The sequence below is a fragment of the Anabrus simplex genome, chromosome 6, assembly GCF_040414725.1.
Source record: "Anabrus simplex isolate iqAnaSimp1 chromosome 6, ASM4041472v1, whole genome shotgun sequence".
NCBI classification, from domain to species: domain Eukaryota; kingdom Metazoa; phylum Arthropoda; class Insecta; order Orthoptera; family Tettigoniidae; genus Anabrus; species Anabrus simplex.
Window position 1 is genome coordinate 344,101,017 of NC_090270.1, and position 22,420 is coordinate 344,123,436.

A 22,420-nucleotide genomic window follows, 5' to 3' on the forward strand; every position below is an offset into this window, starting at 1 on the left:
GTTTACGTGTTGATTTTTTATGATTTGGTTGGAAAATCACAGAAATTAGTCTGAGCTTCTTTGAGCAAATCCCTGCATATAGGCTGAGTGCGATAAGGTTAAAAATATTTCAAAGAACTTGGAAATCTATTGAACATTTCCCTTGATAAATTATTCCAGTTCGTAATTCCTCTTCTTCTTGCTGAGCTAAGTGGCTCTGACGGTTAAGGTGCTGGCCTTCTGGCCCCAACTTGGCAGATTTTATCCTGGCTCAGTCCAGTGGTATTTGAAGGTGCTCAAATACGTCAGCCTTGTAGATTTACTGGCACATAAAAGAACCCCTGCGGGACTAAATTCCGGCACCTCGGCGTCTCTGAAAATTGGAAGATAGTAGTTAGTTGGACATAAAGCCAATATTATTATTATTAATTCCTCTTCTTATAAATGAATATTTGCCTCAATTTGTCCTCTTGAATTCCAGCTTTCTAAAAACCTAAAAACATTAGAATGAAATAAATTGTCAGTAAAAGGAAGCATTTGGAACTGAACGAGGTCACAGAGCGGGTTACACATAGAGTCATGGAGAAGCTTGCATATCGACCGCTCAGAGGCAATATGTCTGCAACGAAGATGTGTATGCATATATGGAAGCATGTAAAAGACATACAGTTACGAACAATTGCAGGGAACATAAATAACTTTGAATTTAAATACTGTAAAAAGACAAAACCTAATTGAGACTCAAACCTGTGTACCTTCTACTTCGGAATGAGCGCCTTGACCACTCTACTATGAGAATACTTTCCAAAACACTGCCTTTCAGACAGCTTATAACTGGAGTGAGAAAATTTAAACTTTAAAAATTTGGAGATTTTAAGTCCAAATAGGTATTGATTTTGAACCTGATAGATAAACCTCATGAAAACTTGATAGAAATTGTTGTCCTTAAACTCTGCAAGCTCCCCTTGTTAGGCTTGTTGGTGATAATCAGTGGATGCAAGCACAGGAAAGAAAGACAATCGAGATGAGCTTCGAACATCTGATGGTAGATAGCACCTCAGATGAAAGCGAGAAGTAGCTGAAAATAAGTGTAGCCAACCCCGTATATCGGTGTCTAGCCTTGAGTAGTTACCTAGCGCTTACACAGAGATGGTAGCACGCAAACCATAGTACCAACTGATTTAGACCCCTGGGTAATTTACCTCCCGCGTAGCTGCCATCTGGTTTACCATCAGCTGGTTGAACCAGCCCTACATCGAAAATAAAGACTATCTGACTATTTTACCCTAAGAAATAGCAAGGCTTCCCGTTAGAGCAGGAGGTATGCAGACCCACGTCCATCCCACAGCAAACCCAATAGGAAGTGATGCTACACCATGCCCTGAGAAGAACCTTGCATGCACGAAGCAGAAGAAACAGATCAGCCTTTTGGCTTAAGGCCAAGAACATGCACGATATAAACATTCAATCCCTCCTAGCCAATGACATTTAAACTTTATTTTTTCTACGGTAGCATAAGTCTTTGGCATATTTTCTGGAAATATCTAGGTGAAGCATCACCGACTGTCTTTGGAAACTTTTACTCATGCCGACAGTGTGTTCTACAAGTGCATTTCACTAATTTTGAATTGAACACACTCGACATGGAATGATACTGAAAGAAAACAACATCTAAAATCTATTATTATTGGATGCTATTCCAATGGGTTTTCACCAGTAACAGCAGTTATGAACCTTTTCTAATTTCCAACATCAGGTAACTAGATCCTTATCACTCTTTTGGGGGGGGGGGAGATTGAAACTCATCTCTTTGCAAAAAAACAGAATACCCTGCTAAGACACCCACCTCTCGTTTTCTCTTCCGTATGATCCACTGGAAAGCTGCACTGATCAGGTATCCAAGATTCAAATTCTGGTCCCAACTGGACCGAGTGTAGGTCTTCGCTTAAGTTGTGCCTAACTTGTTATTTACTGTGAAAGTGACTTATTTTAAGTTCTGGGGCACTTATGCTAATACTTGGCCCTACTGTATTTATTGTTATTAGGCAGTTTCTATGCATAATAATCCTCAGTCATTGACTGAAGCTATTAACCATTTGAGCCGGTTCGACATTCATCGTACGTCCGGTTGACTATACTTGTTCAGCCGGTTCAACATACCACGAATGGCCGGTGCAGGTGGAAGTGGAACGCCTATTACATACACACATCACCGCTGTTTTTCTGGGATCCTTTTTCACCTTATGACTCGAGAAGTTGTGTATTTACCTGCCATATCTGTCTTATAATGAGAAATAATACAAAATTGATCAATATATGTTGCTTTTGACTCATATTGATCAGGAATAGAACATGAAATGTGGTCTGAATTTCAAGGAAGTTGCTTTAGAACGTATCATGTTCTTTCCTGCCATCTTGAGAATGCTTTGTGAACTATATCAAACTAGAAACTTTTTGCCACTCATAAAGGGGAAGTATCAAAAGCAAATACTTTGCAGTTTATTTTTTTTGCATCGCAGGCTAGAAGTTACTCAGTCTTAGAAGAATGGCCGGGACGTCTCATTTTCTTATGGGCACAGAGATTATTCCTTTGACAGATGACAGTGGTGGAAGTGATGTATTGGGAAGCAATATTTTCATGATATGACAGTGACTACGCAAAGCAAGAGGTTACTGCAGAAGTGGCAGACGGCACAGATGAAGAAACAGCTTCAGCTGTAATAACTTCGTCCGCCCTCTTGATCACACAAAATATCACCATCTTGAGTGTGCTGAGTCTATTTTAGATGCTTTTCTGCAGTTTGTTAGTGACAAAGTGATTGACGTAATTGTTCGAGAGACAAATATGTATGCGGCAGAATGTATACTTGGCGCGCCCTTGTAACCAAGGTCGCGCGCCAGGAAGTGGGAGCCAGTGACAGGAGGAAATTTGTGTTCTTGTGTCTTGTAATGTTGATGGGGATAATGCAGAAACCCTTCCTGAAGAACTATTTCACCAGGGATGAAATTTTAGAAGCTCCTGCATTCTCTCAAACAATGATAAGGGGCAGGTTTGAATCATCTTGCGATATTTATGTTTTGTTGCCAGTTCTTCACGGGATACATATACAGGGCCTAAAAGAACTTGTTAAAATTCAGCCTTTCCTGGAAATTATTTCTTGCTTATTTTGTAAATATGCCTGAAATAGGTACCAGATGTGGAGATTATCAAAATTATATATTTTTGAAAATATTGCGGGTTGTTATGAACAACCCTGAACCACAGCCATCAGATATATTACTGAAAAAACATTGTAATGATCTTGGTAAGTAATCTTACAATTTTCATTACATTATGTTTCATATACACTGACTGACAGAGCAAATGCAACACCAAGAAGGAGTGGTTCGAAAGGGATGAAAGTTGGGGAAAAAACAGAGACGGCACGGACGAATAATTGATGTTTATTTCAAACCGATATGCAGGTTACACAATGCGCACGGCATCGACTCAGTAGGATGTAGGACCTCCGCGAGCGGCGATGCACGCAGAAACACGTCGAGGTACAGAGTCAATAAGAGTGCGGATGGTGTCCTGAGGGATGGTTCTCCATTCTCTGTCAACCATTTGCCACAGTTGGTCGTCCGTACGAGGCTGGGGCAGAGTTTGCAAACGGCGTCCAATGAGATCCCACACGTGTTCGATTGGTGAGAGATCCGGAGAGTACGCTGGCCACGGAAGCATCTGTACACCTCGTAGAGCCTGTTGGGAGATGCGAGCAGTGTGTGGACGGGCATTATCCTGCTGAAACAGAGCATTGGGCAGCCCCTGAAGGTACGGGAGTGCCACCGGCCGCAGCACATGCTGCACGTAGCGGTGGGCATTTAACGTGCCTTGAATACGCACTAGAGGTGACGTGGAATCATACGCAATAGCACCCCAAACCATGATGCCGCGTTGTCTAGCGGTAGGGCGCTCCACAGTTACTGCCGGATTTGACCTTTCTCCACGCCGACGCCACACTCGTCTGCGGTGACTATCACTGACAGAACAGAAGCGTGACTCATCGGAGAACACGACGTTCCGCCATTCCCTCATCCAAGTCGCTCTAGCCCGGCACCATGCCAGGCGTGCACGTCTATGCTGTGGAGTCAATGGTAGTCTTCTGAGCGGACGCCGGGAGTGCAGGCCTCCTTCAACCAATCGACGGGAAATTGTTCTGGTCAATATTGGAACAGCCAGGGTGTCTTGCACATGCTGAAGAATGGCGGTTGACGTGGCGTGCGGGGCTGCCACCGCTTGGCGGCGGATGCGCCGATCCTCGCGTGCTGACGTCACTCGGGCTGCGCCTGGACCCCTCGCACGTGCCACATGACCCTGCGCCAACCATCTTCGCCACAGGCGCTGCACCGTGGACACATCCCTATGGGTATCGGCTGCGATTTGACGAAGCGACCAACCTGCCCTTCTCAGCCCGATCACCATACCCCTCGTAAAGTCGTCTGTCTGCTGGAAATGCCTCCGTTGACGGCGGCCTGGCATTCTTAGCTATACACGTGTCCTGTGGCACACGACAACACGTTTTACAATGATTGTCGGCTGAGAAATCACGGTACGAAGTGGGCCATTCGCCAACGCCGTGTCCCATTTATCGTTCGCTACGTGCGCAGCACAGCGGCGCATTTCACATCATGAGCATACCTCAGTGACGTCAGTCTACCCTGCAATTGGCATAAAGTTCTGACCACTCCTTCTTGGTGTTGCATTTGCTCTGTCAGTCAGTGTATTTAAAATTATGAATTCTCTAACTTGATGGTGTCTAAACCTCTGTTGAGCTTCAATTTAAATACCGCTAGCGAAGTGAGCAGCTCGGGGTTAAATTGCTGGCTTGAGGGGGTTAAGGTAAAGCTGTCTTTTATGTATGGGTACTTAGGCTTTAAACGAGTGGACTTTTATCACAGGTTTGAAATTCTTTTTTTTTTTAATTTTGAGAGATTTTTCTTAGTTTGGCATTGTAGTGCTTTGTTATTTGATGCATAGTCCAGCATTTTAATATTTTATTATTCAGTTTAGATTGCACGGTTTTATTATCGATTTTTCTCTCTTTCAGATTAAGTCGTGCCAGCCAGACATACAGCTTTCCCATTCACTTAAGTGAAGAAATTTTGCCTAGCCCTGTGTTCTATGCTACGGTTACACCTATTCTTGTGTGGGCTATCGTCAAGAAACTAGTCATAGACCCTATGGTGAGGGATCAGAAGGAACGAGATAAGGAGAAGCAACGAGAAACCAATAAAAACAGGTAATTTCTACCACACCGTGGAGAGGGGATTGTTGAAATATTGGTGTACTTGAGTTTACCTTGCCTTGTTTTCTTGTACTTTTGTTATTCCTGTGCCTACCGAGCTCGATAGCTGCAGTCGCTTAAGTGTGGCCAGTATCCAGTATTCGGGAGATAGTAGGTTTGAACCCCACTGTTGGCAGCCCTGAAAATGGTTTTCCGTGGTTTCCCATTTTAACACCAGACAAATGCTGGGGCTGTACCTTAATTAAGGCCACGGCTGCTTCCTTCCCACTCCTAGTCCTTTCCTGTCCTGTCGTTGCCATAAGACCTATCTGTGTCGGTGCGACGTAAAGTTACTAGCAAAAAAAAAACATTAAATATTCCTGTGCCATGATGATCCCTATAGCTCAGTTAAATTCCTTCTGATCTCTTTAGTCAACTGTTGTTTTTCTTTTCTTCCACCTCAACACTGCTATGTTTCGAAGAACTAGAGTATATTTTCATTGTATCTGTGATGGGTTCATGTTCCCTCTCCAAATTTTGTTATAATTCAAGGGATATTTACCATCGTCTTTGACGTTAACTTGTTATGATGATGATGATGAATGAAAGTTTCACACGGTTAATATCATGACATGCGTGTTTTGTCTCTGAAGGATGGCGGAGAAAAAACGAGAGGCACAGGCTGCAGTAAACTTGATGCGTGCTACCTTTGCACGAGTCCGTAGCGATGAAGAAGCAAAGAAGGGTCTAGTTATAGTGAAAGCATTGTATGGCCGCCTGCTAACAGTCGCCAGCCTCAGCAACCCTCCTGCCAGTAGTGAAGGGGAAGGAGAGGATGCTCCTGCACAGCAGGATGAAGTGATAGATGTTACTATTCCTTTGCAGTGCCTGGTCAAGGATTCAAAACTTGTATTACATGAATCATCAAAGGTATGTATAAAAGTAGCGACCGTGTGTTTTCTGAGTTGTGGGTGCTCTGGGAACTAAGATAGTGATAAGAAATAAAGATGTCTTCCAGGTCAAGGGTATAGGGATACTTTTACTACATTTTAGTGTGTTTTAACCCTTGTACTAGCAATGTTAAACACTCTGCCAGGAGTCATTTCTTGTTTTATTTATGTAGCTAGTGTATTGTTATTTCTGTTATTTTATGGATGAAGCAAATTATCTGACATATGATTGTAAAGGTTACAAGTTTTTTTGGTCATATTAATTATTTTTAAATATTTGGTAGAAGTATCATTCTACTTGATAATGGTAGAATGACTTTTCAAAGATTAATATTAAAATTCTAACTACTGTGGAATCTTGATTATCCGTTCCCGGAAACTATGTTTTCCCGGATTACTCGTTCAAATTACATGGTCCCGCGAGCAACCTAATTAAATCACATTGTAAAAATCGTATTACCCGTTCCTCAACGAAAGACTTTCCTGGATCAGCCGTCCAGAAATATCAGTCCCATTAACGCTAAATCCTCAATCAAGCATTTTTCAAGGAACTGTCTCTCACGAAAAGGCATGCTTATGGATCTTGACGTTTACGTCCCGTCATTGCGATAATTAGAGCAAGTACTGTATTGGAAAAGCGATTAGCGGTGAATTTGCATACGGGGCCATCTTAGCAGCACATTTGGGTGGTATTGTTTAAAGAATCCTCAGAAATCATAAAGCAGAGAGTGGTCACAACAACTGGAAGGAGACAGAGTGCATTTTGACAACTCTACTTAAAGACTGAACAAGTTTCGTCAAATGTTCGTACTTGTAAAACATCTACTAGTATGTCCAGGGTTAGATGTTAGTTTTTACGTTTTTTGATTGTATCACCAAACAGGTTATCGGCACTTCCCTCAGGGCACTGTGTAGTCACTGGGCTTTCAGGCAGGAATCGAAACTGGTTCTCCTTAACGCAATTCTAGCATTTTGATGTCTTATAATACGATTATGTTATCAAGACCAGAACAGATGGTGCACCTTAAGCACATAAAGACATGGGAAGTCTTGGGATTGCCTATCACTATTTTGGTCCTACTATAAGACTGGTAATTTTATGTTTTTGTGTTAAAATGTCATAAAAACCGCAGTCGTTTTATTTGCACAAGTTACATTTTAAAAGTTTGCATCATTTCCCACTCAAAGATTGGAACTGGAATGCAGAATAAGAAACTCCAGGCAAAAGGAGTAGTGTAAGAAGGAAAGGAGAAGAGCTGGAAACTGTTCACCCAAAGAGTTGAGGAAGTTAATACGAAAAATCAGAAAATAAAATGTCATACGGGTTGATTTATTTATTTAGCGTATGATGAATACAATATTATTTACAATATATACAACTACCATCTCAAGCTCGTAACTAAAGTTCCATGTCAAAATTTAATAGCCAGAGAAGAGCTTCGTTTGAGACACAGTTTAAGTCCTCAATAGAGCCTCTGTAACTACGCAAAGGACACTCAAATGCAAGGTGTTCCACTGTCTGTTCCCCTTGTCCGCAGTCACATTGCGGTGACGTCTTCCATCCCCATTTGAAGAGAGTGGCTCCACATCTACCTTGGCCGGTCCTAATTCGAAAAGTAAAAAATCGCATAGGGAAACGGAAGCAGAGGACAGGATCATTATCAGAGACCTGGTAGAAGAGATGAAGAGTCATTTTGAAAAATTATTGAATGAGGAGTGTGAACAAGAACTGGTTACCAAAGATACTAATGAATTACAGAAGGAACAAACTCCAGTTACTTGCAAAGAGACAGGAAATGCCCTGAAGAAAATAAAAAGTGGGAAGTAACAGCAGACTTGATTAAGGCAGCTGGAATCCCTGGAATACAGTGGCTACATCGAACACTGGGAGTTAAATGGAAAGAGAACAAGTTGCCAGATGACCATTTTTTTAAAAAGGAAGAAAAAGGAAGTGCACCAATTATAGAGGCATCACCGTTTTATCACATTGCCTTAAGATAACTGAGAGAAATAATGGAGAGTCACAACATGGATTTAGAAGAAATAGAGAAACCACAACCTATTTTTTCTTTTCACTCAGGCAGTTAATGGAAAGGTTTTGGGAAAAAGGGAAGGACTTGTTTTTGGATATGACAGGATGGAGAGAGGAAAAATATGGAAATATTTAGAAAAACATAACATCCCAGAAGCACTAATTCAAAAAAGTTCAGATGTTGTATGATGGTTGTAAAAGTAGTGTGCAAGTAGGAGATGGAAGATCTCACTGGTCTAAAACAAGAAGACAAAATCTCACTCCCAGTTTCCTGCATACCCATTCTGTAGTCTCATTTAAATCCTCAGTCACCTCCAGTCAGTATCCCTCTGACACAGTGTCCCACTAATAACAATCTCTGCTTCATTAAACTTCTTCCGTGCTGCCTTAACCAGATCCCACACATCCTCAGATATGTTAGTACCTATCCTTCATACTAATAATGTGGAAAACTAGCACCTTCTCCCTTCCCTCCTCCTTCTTTTCTACTTTCCTCAACATCTGCCGTGGACGTGAACTACCTACGCACAACTACAAATGTGGTATGTTATCAGAATATACAAATACAAATAAGTTATCAGAATAAATGAATCAGCTGATCATTATTTTTGTTTTCTTGACTATACTTTACCCTTTGTTCTCAACCGAAGGTGGCTAACAATGCAATATTTGAATACGAAGAGCAGCAGTAATCAATGACATTGCAACTGTTAACTATTTTGCCAGTGTTTCTTTCTTTCTTTCTTTCTTTCTTTCTTTCTTTCTTTCTTGTCTGTATCCCTTAAGCTTAATACCTGACATAGCATTTAACAACTTAAAGCAGTTTTCAGTTAATGTTTATGTTTGTTTTTCAGAGCCAGTTACCTGGTTTCTATGATCCATGTATGGGAGAAGAAAAGTCTCTTATGGTGCAGTATCTGTACCATAACCAGCTTCATGAAGTAACAGTTGGGGACACTGAACCTCTTAGGATACCTAAGCAAAGTAAGTAAGGAAAGGAAGGAAGGAAAGAAGGAAGGAATCTTCTTGTTGTTGTTGTTGTCATCATTATTGTTGTTGTTGTTGTTTTTATTGTTGTTTTTATCGTTGTTGATGTTTACTGTACCAAATTGTTTCCAACATACTTCCACTATTTTACCTAACTCAAGTAAAGCTGTTAAATAATGTGCAGGCAGTTATTTCTTTTTCCTATATTTTTCTAGTCTTAGATCAGATATTCTTATGGGATTAAAGCGTACATTATGTATGCTTGTAATGCACAGATTTTTAAACTCATTTGTCATACAAGCTATCAGCAGTGTCGTTTACACTTCTCTTTAATAAATTACAAAATTTCAGTTTATACTACTGCCTTTTATTTATTTTGGAGACCCTGAGGTGTGAAAATTCAGTCCCGCAGGAGTCTTATGTTCCATTAAATCAAAATAAGACTGACATATTTAAGCACTGGATTGAGCCAGGATCTAACCTGCTGACTTGGGCTCAGAAAACCAGCATTCTACCATCCGAGCCACTCAACCCGGCGTTGTTTAACTCTCAACAACTACAGAATTCCCATAGATTCTACAGGCTTCCGTTCTTTCGGTATTGACGAATCCCCTTACTTTGATGTCCTCAATTAGAAGATTTAATTCTGGCGATTTTTTAAGGGTTGGTTACAACTACATGTTCTTGGTACTATATTGTAGGTTCCCAGCAGGTCATTCAGCACAACCTTTCTGCAGCCATCCCTTGGACATGTGCTGCGATTCTACCGGAGCACTGAGCTAATGCGCAACCATTGCCACCACCATGTAAGAACGTTGATTGCTCAATCCATGAGACAGCATTGATGCGAGGTGCACTAGGAGGTTCAAGGAGGTTCACTGCATCTCTACCGATGACTTTAATCGGAGGGCTGATATCATAGTTATCAACAGAAAGGGCAGTAAAGCAATGGTGTTAGATCCCACCATTCGCATTGAAAGAGACTCAAATCAGACTCGGAATGTGCACCTAGAAAAGCAAGCTATTTATGTTCCATGCTCTCCTTATCTGTCTGCAAAGTATAAAATACCTCTCCGGCTTTTCAGAGCAAGAGGCACCCTCCCTATTCAGACATCAACCTTTACTACAATATTTGAAAGTTCCATTCTGCGAAATAGAAAACGTATTAATACAGATATGGAGGGACTCTTTACAAATCATTCATTTCCATCTGTACCTGAGAACGTGATTAACATTCCTCCCTCACTAACCCTGGAAAAAAGAAGATAACAGCAGCATTAACGATTAAATTTCCACTTTTTGATGTTTCTGAACTCCATTGAAATTGTAAGCTGACTGTATTCCAGATCTGAATGGTCACCCTCACTGGAGGATGGACTATTTATTTCTGTAATAAATCTCTCTCTAGAGTACGTAGCTTGTGTATCATTTTCATATTCTGTACGCGACGCCCCTTTCACTGCTTCTGCGATCCAAATTACAGCATCGAGCACAAAGACAGACTTAGGGCCTGTACTACGACTGTCAGGTAAACAGCCAGATACGTAGGCTCCAGTTTTGCAAACTAGAAGTTAAATATTTTCTTGCGTACTACGAACGGATTTTAACCACGGTATTGTAATGCGGAAGGTGTAGTAACATTTTTATTGGGTTGGTAATAAGGTTACTGAAAATATAGTGAAATTTAGCGCGGTGGTATACATGTTCCCGGGTGTTTTTTGTTTAGTTCAATTCCTTTTGAAATTGTACTGCTAGAATCCAGTATCAGACTCTTATTAAGCTATAATGTGGAAGTTCAGGTCAAAAACAGAATTAGGACTGAAATATACACATACGAAGAAATGTTAAAATTAATTAACTGTATAACGAAACTGAAACTGTTATAGAAAATGAAAACACTGAAAATGTAACCTGGACACAAAAGTTAAGATTCAGGTTATGTATCTTTTTGTCTAGCACTATTTACGAGGGTGCGCGTTACGGCGAAAGTAAAGTTTATACTCGTGATTAATGCCACTGATCCAGTGTAGGATCATTAATATTATTAATTCAATTTATTGTTTCCTCATTGAATAAGTAGTTAGTTTCTTTCTTTTCAATACAATGTGAGAATAGTAACTGGCATACATTTATCTCACTTTAGCGTAAATACTTTTGTAGCAAGTTGTTATGAAGTAAAAGAAATATAACCTCCTTAACATCCTCATTCCACGGATGAATCGCCATGAACAACGTCATATAAATTTACTCCATATGTGCGTCGCGGATAGGTTTGGAATACAACCCACGCTTTTGACATGCATTTTAATGATTAGGATATGTGTACTATCACCTCTAGTACCCTACAGACTATCAGTTAGAAGGTAAAAAAATGTTAGACTATTGGGACTCGAACCCACGAAAAACCGCATAGCAGCAATCGATGCTGCCTTAACGACCACGGCTACCCATGAAGCTTCCTGTTGACTGCTTGTGTGCTACTCATATAGTCAGTAGCAACAACTTGCTAGTTTGGGAAACCTTTAAGAATTTTGTGATAGCTGGACAGGAAGCACGACATACTTTATAAATATATATATATAGATTACATTGTAACAACTTAATTTCGCACAGCATCATGCAGATGTATGTTCATCTTGATGTGTAGCCATCTTGATTCTTTACAGTAGCATCCCCGATAGGAGCGAAGTCCCAGATAAGAGCGTTAACAGCCTCTCCAACTTCGGCATAGCTATACTCAAGAATATTTTCCCAGATTGCACATAAACGGAAGTCGTAGTACGCGTTTTCAACCGAACTTCCAGATAAAGGTCCAAACTGCCAAATAAATTTATACCGCACTTTTATCTGGCTGTCGTAGTACAGGCCCTTAAGTCGGTTTGGTCCATATTTACAAGCAATGATGCCATTATCAATTTTCTCTAATTAATCTTAAAACAATTTTTAACTCCCTGGTCCATTGGCTGAGTTAACTAGGAGTATTCAGAAGGAACCATATGAAATTAACTTGAGAATGCTGTATTGCTGGATGTTATTTAGCAATGTCGAGAAATAGAAAGGTTCCTGTTTTGTTGCTTCATTCTCGAGATGAATGACTTGAGCCATTCTTCCACTAGGTGTGACGTCATCCATGGCCTCTTATTTGATCTCCAATTGAAGGGTAGTCTTTTAAATCAATGTATTTTAAGCATTGGGGTTATGCTGCTCTTCCTATAACTAATGGCTTTTCAAGTTCCCCAGAAAGAAAACCACATAAAAACTATCAATTTCTCTTTTAAGTTTCCCTTCTGTGCATCTTTCCCCTATCAGAGATTTGCTAGGTAGTCCAGTTTCATCACCATTAGCTATGTTCGGGGTTCATAGTGTTTAAATAGAGAGCCAATTTTTGAAATTCAATCTGCAAATGTTTCCTCAGCAACGTCTCCTGCTTCTCGACAGTCCTCTTTCAACACCATCTGATGTCATCTTCTAAAACTTTCCAAACCGAGCAAGTGGCTGTGCAGTATGGGTCACATAGCTATCGGCTTGCGTTTGGGAGATAATGGGCTCAAACCCGAACAGTCAGCAGCCCTGAAGATGGTTTCACACCAGGCAAATGCTGGGGCTGTACCTTACTTAAAGCCATAGTTGCTTCCTTACCTTCCCTAGCCCTTTCCTATCCCATCGTTGTCATAAGACGTAAAGCAGATGGTAAAAACGAAACTTTCTAACCATCCATTGGAAGTGGTAAAATCTTCCTTTCTGCAACTTCTCTTGTATGGTGTAGTAGCATTCGCACCGATATGGGCTAATTTCTTGCTCTTGCACTAACAAACCATTCCCAGTTACTCTTGAGCTTTCGTTTCATTATTCCATTTCCCCATAACCATTCTTCATTTAATTCCACTTGCATTTTTCCAATCTTAAACTTTTGGTACGATCTGCTTAACAGACAGTTTGTCTTTCTCAGTAGCTTCTAAGACCTTAATTTCGTGTTCAAATCTAAAATGGCACGTTTCGTTCCTTCCATCACTTTTAAAATTACACTGTAACTACAGCACTACTAAATCTGTGACTTTTCTAAGAAAACTGCACTGCACTCTTAAGCAGGTAGTTTCCCTGCACAAATCAGTCAATCACTACTGATCTGCATTTAGGGCAGTCACCCAGGTGGCAGATTCCCTATCTGTTGTTTTCCTAGCCTTTTCTTAAATGATTTCAAAGAAATTGGAAATTTATTGAACATCTTCCTTGGTAAGTTATTCCAATAACTAACTCCCCTTCCTATAAACGAACATTTGCCCCAATTTGTCCTCTTGAATTCCAGCTTTATCTTCATGTTGTGATCTTTCCCACTTTTTTCTACTTTCCTCCCAGATTCCTGCATTCTGTTAGTCAACAACTCATTAAGGTTACATTTGCATGGTGACAAAATTATATAACGGGTGAATGAAGCCCCTAAGTTTCCTGCCTCATGTTTGTCTTTCTGCATTCCTATGGTAAAGGATGTCCAAATTGCTCGAAATATTTCTGTCATGGTCTACAGATAAGAGTTGCCTCCTTACAGCCAGACGGTGCAAAGTAATTTCCTGGCCATATGCTATTTGAGCTATACACATGGACTGATGAACAGGGTTATGAAGGAAATTTACAAAAAAATTCTGTTATAATCCTAAAGTTTTCTTCCTTTTCCGCATCAAACAGGTTCTGCTAAATACAGGTAAACTTACATTATTATTAATTCACAGGACCAGGAAAACTTTCCGATATGGACGGTTTTCCAGTTCATAAATGTTCTGCTAAAGGCAGGTTTTACTGTACCTATTTGGCAGTCAATATTGATAATTTTGTAATTCAACTTTTCTGTTGTCCAGAAAAAAGTTTCAAAAGAGCACTTTGAAAGTACACTGCCGAGCAAAAAAGAAAAAAAAAACACGCAACACCTCAAGATATTTGAGACACTGCGATAAAATATAAATTTTGACATTCCTCGTACCCTCCTCTGAAACGTTTTACTATGTACTGGATCTTAGGAAATATCAAAAATTGTTGAATGGAATTAACTCAACAATAGGCAATTATAGCGAACAATAGACCATTCCAAAGGTATAGTGCTCTGCAGGTGGAAGTTACCGCCTATCACAAGAATGCACATCTTTGTTTCCGTACCTTCATTTTTACCTCCAAGTAAGATGCCGATGAGCTCAGAAGATGCCGCTAGGGCAGTAGCGTTAGTAGAGGATGGGTGCAGCTTGCGTTACATGGCTGGGTTGTTACACTGTGCTCCATCAACCACTTCACGTACCATTCAGAGGTATCGGGAAGTGGGTTCATACACTCGCAGGCCAGGATCTGTTAGGAGAAGGTCAACTTCTGCAAGGAATGACCAGTTCTTGCTTGGCTTCTGGGGCTCTGAACTTTGGAGCGTGGGTGGCGACCATAGGACCCTCAGCTGAATTCTGGCATTGCTTCCACTTACTTGTGCCAGGCTCCTCACTTTGATCTATCCTATCCGACCTCTCTTGGTCAACTCTTGTTCTTTTCAGGCACCGACAGTATTACGTATGGAGGCCTAGGGAGTCCTTCATTTTCATGCTCTTCGTGGCCCTTGTCTTCCTTTGGCTAATACCTTCATTTTTCGAAGTGTCGGACCCCTTCCATTTTTTCTCTCTGATTAGTGTTATATAGAAGATGGTTGCCTAGTTGTACTTCCTCTTAAAACAATCACCACCACCACCACCACCACCACCACCAGTTCTTGCGCCTTCAAATTCTGCATGACCGGCATAGTACTGCGGTTCAAACCAGAAGTAGGCTTGAACAGGTACGAGGTGTGAATGTCAATGAGTGACAGTGAGGAGGATTATATATAAAATTAATAGTTTAACAGTTTCACCTTTTCAATACAATATTTTTGTGATGCGGGTTACATAACAAATGAAACATTTATTTGAAACTAGTTTCGACCCAAGGTCAAGGTCATCATCAGCCAACAACACGAATTGCACAACATATTGAATAGTCCATAAACAATGTACATATATCGCAGAAACATTGTGGTTTGACGTTATAAAGTTGAAGATGAAACAATCACGATGGAGATAAAGTTTTAAATTATGCATAAATTTCATTAAAATAAGGCACTTAGCTGCCGTTGAAGGATGATTCAATTTGATCAATCTGGCTCTACTGTCAGCAGCCCTGAAGATAGTTGTCCGTGGTTTCCCATTTTCGCACCAGGCATATGCAGGGGCTGTATACCTTAATTAAGGCCATGGCCTTTTCCTTCCCACTCCTAGGTCTTTCCTATGCCATCGTCGCCATAAGGACTATCTGTGTCAGTGCGACTTAAAACAAATTGTAAGAAAAAATCAATCTGGATGCCGAAGATTTTTGAAAAATTGTGTATCCTTCGCTACAAAGTTCTGACAGCTGTAAGTCATTATATGATAGCAGTAGCATTTAGAAAACAATTTATACACACGCAGTGAACAATGTAGAAACCTGGTACATTGTTGTCAATTAATGTCCTTAAAAAACTGAAGGAGAAAGTTGTGCTTGAAAGTCTAATTATTTCTGTGAAGTAGGTGGAGAAGATTTGCAGTTCAATGTGGAAACAAGTGAACTGATAAATAATAATAAGCCAAATTAGTACAAGAGCTGTTGAATAGTAAAAATAAATAAAATAATAAAAATATGTGTGACTCACCTTGCGCTGCGATGTGTTGGATGTATTGCATAATTGATATGAAGGGAAGGAAGATAAGGAAGGGAAGGGAAAAGACGGGGTAGGGCAGATCGTAGAGAACGGGGAAGGGAGGGGGAAAGTGAGGAGACGTTATTTTATGGTGGGGCTGAGGGCATGGGAATAGGGTTAAATGCTGTGGAAAGGTACCATGAATTGAATGGAAAATCAATTTTTTATTTGTTCAATTAAAATTTAAAAATAAGAAGAAGAAAGTCAAATAGAATGTTGGATTTCTCTGAAATGTCGTTAAGGTTGTAGTTCGAATTGAAATACGGATCTAAATGTATAAAACAGTTTTCTGTTACATCAAGCAGGGGGCCTTTGTTTAATATTCTTATATTTTCCATATCTATGTTAGTAAAATTATGATTGTAATCTTGCATGTGTTGACGCACAGCTGAGAATTTGTTATATCTTAGGGCATTAATATTTTCTGAATATCTTGTGTTGAAACTTCTCCCAGTCTGTCCAACATACGAAAAATTGCAATTATTACACTTGATTCTGTAAACTCCTGATTTTGAGAAACTATTAATTCTGTTAACTGATGTGGAATTGTATAAGAGATCTGCATTTTTTATTTGTTTTAAAGGCTATTTTTACATTGTGTTTCTTAAAAGTGTTAGTGATTTTATAGATCTCTTTATTAACCCATTTGCCTCGCATTTAAATACCATAGGATTGCACTGAGAAATCACATTTAAATACCACTCTATGGCCGTCGTCATCACACTATTATTTAGAAAATCATACAAAACCAACCAATAAATATTCCTTTCTGAAAATTTGCATGCATGATAACGAACTAATAAACTTACCAATGCCGTTATTTTAGTAGTTAAATTAATAAATTTCATTGTTTGTCTGTATAGAACCAAGATTACAACTTTTATTATAATTATAATGACAAAAGCTAATTTGAATAAAGAACTCAATATAATACATTCCATGGCTAAGGTTAATGGTTTTAGTGAATGCTTTATTGAACGTATCATCAACAAGTTCAGGTACCGTTTACAAACCACTTTGCCCAAAGACAAACTTAATCAAAAGACGTTCACAATATTTACTTATAATAAGAATATATATATATAGGTTTACTAATATTTTCAAGAAACATAATGTCAAGGTTTCGTTTCATACTGATAATAATAATAATAATAATAATAATAATAATAATAATAATAATAATAGTTGTATTGCACAATTCAACCTCATTTAATAGATCGAACCCATATTCTAAATCGGGTGTGTATAGATTTAAATGTAACGACTGTGGGTGCACATATCTAGGTCAAACAGGACAAAGTTTTAAAATTAGATACACAGAACATACTAATACCATAAAATATAACAGATTTTCCATGGTAGGCCAGCATGTACATGATCTAAAGCATAAATTCACATCTATAGAACAGGACATTGAGATCTTGGAGAACTTAGGAAAAGGAAGTTTGCTGGATGTTACGGAGGGTTGCTATATACACCTGGAACATTATTTTAATCCAAACCTTAATTTAAATGAAATTTCTGAAAAATCAAATATTCTATTTGATTTCCTTATTGAGTTTTTTTAAAATGTACATTTCCCAGTCAATAGGACGGTGTTTCATATTATGCGTAATAGCTTTACTAGTTGCTTTTTATGACCACGCCCTCCGGAGCTCCAACAGGTTGCCATTCCCCAGTTGCTCCTCCCACTTTCCCCCTTTCGGTCCCGACCAGCCTTGGACACTTGATTACTATCACAACACTGCTCGCTAGGCTTCCTTGCGCTTCGCATGGACAGCGATCTTTTGAGGTGAGTCACGTAAAAACGTTTACGTTATAAGACGCAATTTTATATCTTGCCTCTTTTGTGAAGTGATAGTTTATTACATTCCTATTATTACAAGTCTGCATTGAACTGGCAACGTTGTACTTGTTAACATCTTAAAGGACCGATTGCTCGTTTCCACCTCACTGGGATTGCTCCATTAAAGCGACTCTGAAGCTTATATTGAAGTCATTTAATACGATTCTACGTCACATTTTAAGAAGTGTGATAAATTAAGCTAATGTTTCTTCAAGATTATTTAATTTTTAAGTTGTTGTTCTTTTAAATCCACGTTATTTTATAAGTGAGCAAACCGGTTTGCATGTTTTCATCAATTGATGGTTTAAGACTCGCAAGTCTCGGACTTGTAGAAAATATGGACTTTGAGACAGTATAATGATAACAGTTTTAAGTTGTAAATATGGTTTTAAATAGTGTTCAATGTGACGTATATAAACTTATGTGATTGCCAATTTTTCCAAGAACCTATATCAGCTGATAATGACCTTCCCAAGAGTACTCAAAACAACACAATGCAAATGCACAAACATCAAAATGAAAACAAACACAATACTTACCTTAAGGGCAGTAGCACAAAATATGAAGCGTGGAGGGCAAAAAACATGAAGGAAAAAGGCCAGGGTCTTACATTAACATTGACAGGTTGCCAGGTCAAAGCTACTAACTACCAAATAAAAGACATATTTTAATAGGGGTGAAATATTTAATTTAAATTAAAACTGAAAAAAATAATGATCACACTCAAACAAATGTACCACGCCCTAAAAGCAGGTATCTTCATAATGTAAATCATTTCTAATATGATCACTAAGTATTAAATAAGTTAGGTGTAAATAAATTGGGTCGACCCAAATAATAATAATAATAATAATAATAATAATAATAATAATAATGAAAAGGGTGAACATGTCAGGAGGTATAATTCTTAAATATTAACCTTGAAATGTATAATCTAACGGCTTAAGTACCTCTTACACATCCAGTGCAGTCAAAACAGAATCTCACCAAATCATACTTGTTTACCAAATACTGAAGTAATCAGTTTAAAGGTGTACTCGGGAGAAACATCGCAAATCTAAATAAATCCCAAACGGATGAACAGACCAAAATAAGGCCATTAGACCACATATATATATCAGTGAGGCAGGGGAATGTCAAATATTAACATATTAGGTCAGCACACAACAGAACGTAACAGTAACAATCGACAAAAGATAAGAGGGACGTCGCTATCTGTCACCCAGCACCACTGTCAAGATTGTGAGATAAGAGAGGCAGTAACTAGTTCACAACAATACACTAATTGCGTAAGTGACAATGAACTTTAACGCCGGCGAACAAAATTTAATTGCAAATAATTACCCTAATATAAGATTATGTGACAACTAGGAGAACATATCATAGAAACAACATGAACAAAATGTATTATCTTAATCTATCCTAAAATTAATATCTGCCGATAAAATGATTAATTCAATGTATAAAACACAAGCACCTTAAATATGCCCACAATAATGAAATTAAATAAATTCCAGTTACTTGGATATCCGTTTGTAACAGTTAATCATTCCTTGGTTTTAAAATAATTTTCCTCAGCTATAGTCGTTTACAAGGAAGAATTATTATATGTCCAGATATCATGAAACAATGTCAGTGTGCACTTCAATGTTGGATACCGTATGACGAGCAGTAATCCGCTCACGAAATAATATATTCATGGCACACTTCACTAACACAGTTCACACGATGAGGCTTCAAGTTCTGTTAAATGTAGAATTTAATATACACAAAGCGATGGGAAAGCATACAGATCGTTACATGTCATAATGAGGCTACTTAAAGGATGCAACAAAGAATTAATAGAAAAAAAGTTACTTTAGTATGGTTCGTCCATTATTGGAATATGCAAACAGTGTTTGGGATCCTCACCAAGAATACCTAATAAAAGAAATAGATAGTGTGCAGAGGAAAGCAGCAAGATTTGTAACAGGGGATTTCAGGAGAAAGAGTAGTGTATCAGAAATGTTAAAGGAACTTGGGTGGGAAACTTTAAGTAAGAGAAGGGAGAAAACTAGACTTATAGGATTATATAGAGCCTATACAGGAGAAGAAGCATGGGGAGATATCCGTGAGAGGCTTCAGTTGGAAAATAATTATATCGGCAGGACTGACCACAAATATAAAATTAGAAGGAATTTTAGCAGAAGCGATTGGGGTAAATTTTCATTCATTGGGAAGGGTGTGAAGGAGTGGAACAGTTTACCAGGGGTAGTGTTTGATCCTTTTCCAAAATCTGTACAGATATTCAAGAAGAGAATAAACAGCAACAGAGAAAATAAATGAAGTGTTAGAGGGCATTCGACCAGTGCAGGTTATTGTAAATGAAAAAAATGTGTGTGAATAAATTAATTCCATCCCCTGGTCTAAGGAGTTTGGACAGCCAAAGTAGGGGACTGCCTGTAGGGGTGAAATACAGTGGGGACTTCGAGGGCCCTGGGACCGCTACGGTAGCTGTGAAGGCCCTTCAGGAACTCTGAAAAGTGGTGGCAAAAGGGGCTCTGGTTAAGACGCAGCAGGTTGTTATGCTACTTAGGATCCAGAACGGGTAAAAAAAAAAAAAATAGTAAATAAATAAATAAATGCAATGTAAATATTAATCTTATACCAGTTGTATAGTATCATTTGAAGTAATTCCACATACTGTAAATCAGTTGACTATATTTGTAAGTAGTACAGGAGATATTATAAGTAGAATTTTGTAAACAATATAAATTTATTAAGGATGAGCTGTGTGTTTAATAGAAAACATTGTTAGCGTAAATTGTATAATATTGTATTATAGGAAAATTTTCTTCTCTTGTTAATTTAATATTAAGTGCTTGACAATAATGTATTTTAGTGTACCATTTGCCACCGAATACAGCATGAGATTAACAACCGCATTCAAAAATCAGCTCAGTTTTACCATTAAGTTCGGAACCTCCTCTGGAACGAACAAGTTCCCTTAAGATCAAAGCAGATTCTATTCCAATCATACTTCACCCCCATAATAACATATGGCCTAGAAACCTGCACAACAACCCAACAAGTGGACAGCAAACTACAAGCCGCAGAAATGAAGTTCCTATGAACTATGGTACAGAAGACAAAAAGGGACAGGGTAAGGAATGAAAGAATAAGGGAGCAAGCTGGTGTGTACCCATCCCTGAATGAAAAAGTGACAAGGGCCCGTTTGAAATGGTTTGGCCATGTCAAACGAATGGACGATGGAAGGACAGCAAAACAATGGCTACACACAGTCGTGGCCGGAAAACGACCGGTAGGAAGACCTAGGAAGAGGTGGCTGGACCAAGTGAAAGAGGACATAGGAACAAGAGGAATCAGCTGGCATGTCGTCTTGAGAGAAGAGTGGTACATGGACAGACAGAAGTGGAGAGTGCTCGTAAACTACACCCGGGCAACTGGAGTGGAAAACTGATGATGATGATGATTTGCCACCGAGGTAGACACCTCATTTGCAAATAAAGAGATTTTGATTTGATTTGATGTCAGGATGGAGATAGTAAATGTCGATCCGTAATCGTCAGCTAAATGCAGATAGAAATGTTGACTACTTACAAATGCAGTTCCTAGGCGACCTGCTAGGGCAGTTCACTTATATTCACACTCATAACCCAATATATGGTTCACAAAGCAAACAGCTATCTGTAGGTAAACCCTTTTTAACACCTAGGTGATTCCGGGATCAAGGACTTGTCCCATGACAAGGACTGACAGCGGCGAGCACACTCACCCGAAGAAGCAAGAGCTACGCGCATGCGCGCACAATCGATTTTCTTATTGAACGAATGGGAAGATCGTAGCTCAGCGCCACAAGGCAACTTGCAGAAATAAATATATTTACATTGTCGATCGCACTAATCAACAGCAATTCCAAGCAATGGGTGATAATATTGGATAACGTCTCGATACACAAGTAGACATGCCAAATAAATAAATAAATACTCGTAGATGTTTTCATGTTGCAATTCCATTATGCCAAATAAATATTAGTTGCCATTTTCACGTCACAGATATATGTGTTGTAATTTCATCTAAACAACAGTTTTTATGTATTGAATAAGGTGGATCCAAATTATAATAAAAGTTGCTATTTTAGTACGTCTGCTGGGTGTGGTACACCTCAGAACATTCTTCCAGGTGAAGAGCTACGCCCCACTTTTTGCACTGCCAGCAACTTTTACTTCTTTTACCCCAGTTGTAGCACACAACACACCTTCTTGTGACTTTTGATTTTTTTCTCTGTAGGGGGAATACGCATGGGAAAGTGGGTCCATGATTTAGCTTGTAATCTGGTGGGAGTGGTGCCCGCTGAAGGTCGACCTCAAACCGAGTACTCCGGCAACTGAACCGTCTCTAGTAGCTGCTGTGCAATGCTAGTTCTGAAGTCTGTGTAGCTCATCTTTCTGTTAGCAGTGATCTTGTGATACACAGTGAAGGAATTGAAAATACACATATCTAGGAGGTAAAAGAATATTTTCCTATACCCTTTCACTGTGCGTTGCATGACGCGGAACAGAGCTGTAACCTGATCCTGAAGGTCAATACCACCCATCCCCTTCTGGCATTTAAGGCCACACT

At 39.1% G+C, this 22,420-nt stretch overlaps 1 protein-coding gene across 3 annotated transcripts in view; it reads left to right on the forward strand.

The window, feature by feature from the left end:
- LOC136875361 (dnaJ homolog subfamily C member 11) overlaps positions 1-22,420 on the forward strand; it is a 192,990-nt gene that overhangs the window by 164,317 nt on the left and 6,253 nt on the right. For all 3 annotated transcript variants that reach the window (XM_067148907.1, XM_067148908.1, XM_067148909.1), the window contains 3 exons: positions 5,070-5,261; positions 5,900-6,176; positions 9,083-9,212. In XM_067148907.1, the coding sequence (XP_067005008.1) occupies positions 5,070-5,261; positions 5,900-6,176; positions 9,083-9,212 (599 nt within the window). The remainder of the gene's footprint in view (positions 1-5,069; positions 5,262-5,899; positions 6,177-9,082; positions 9,213-22,420) is intronic.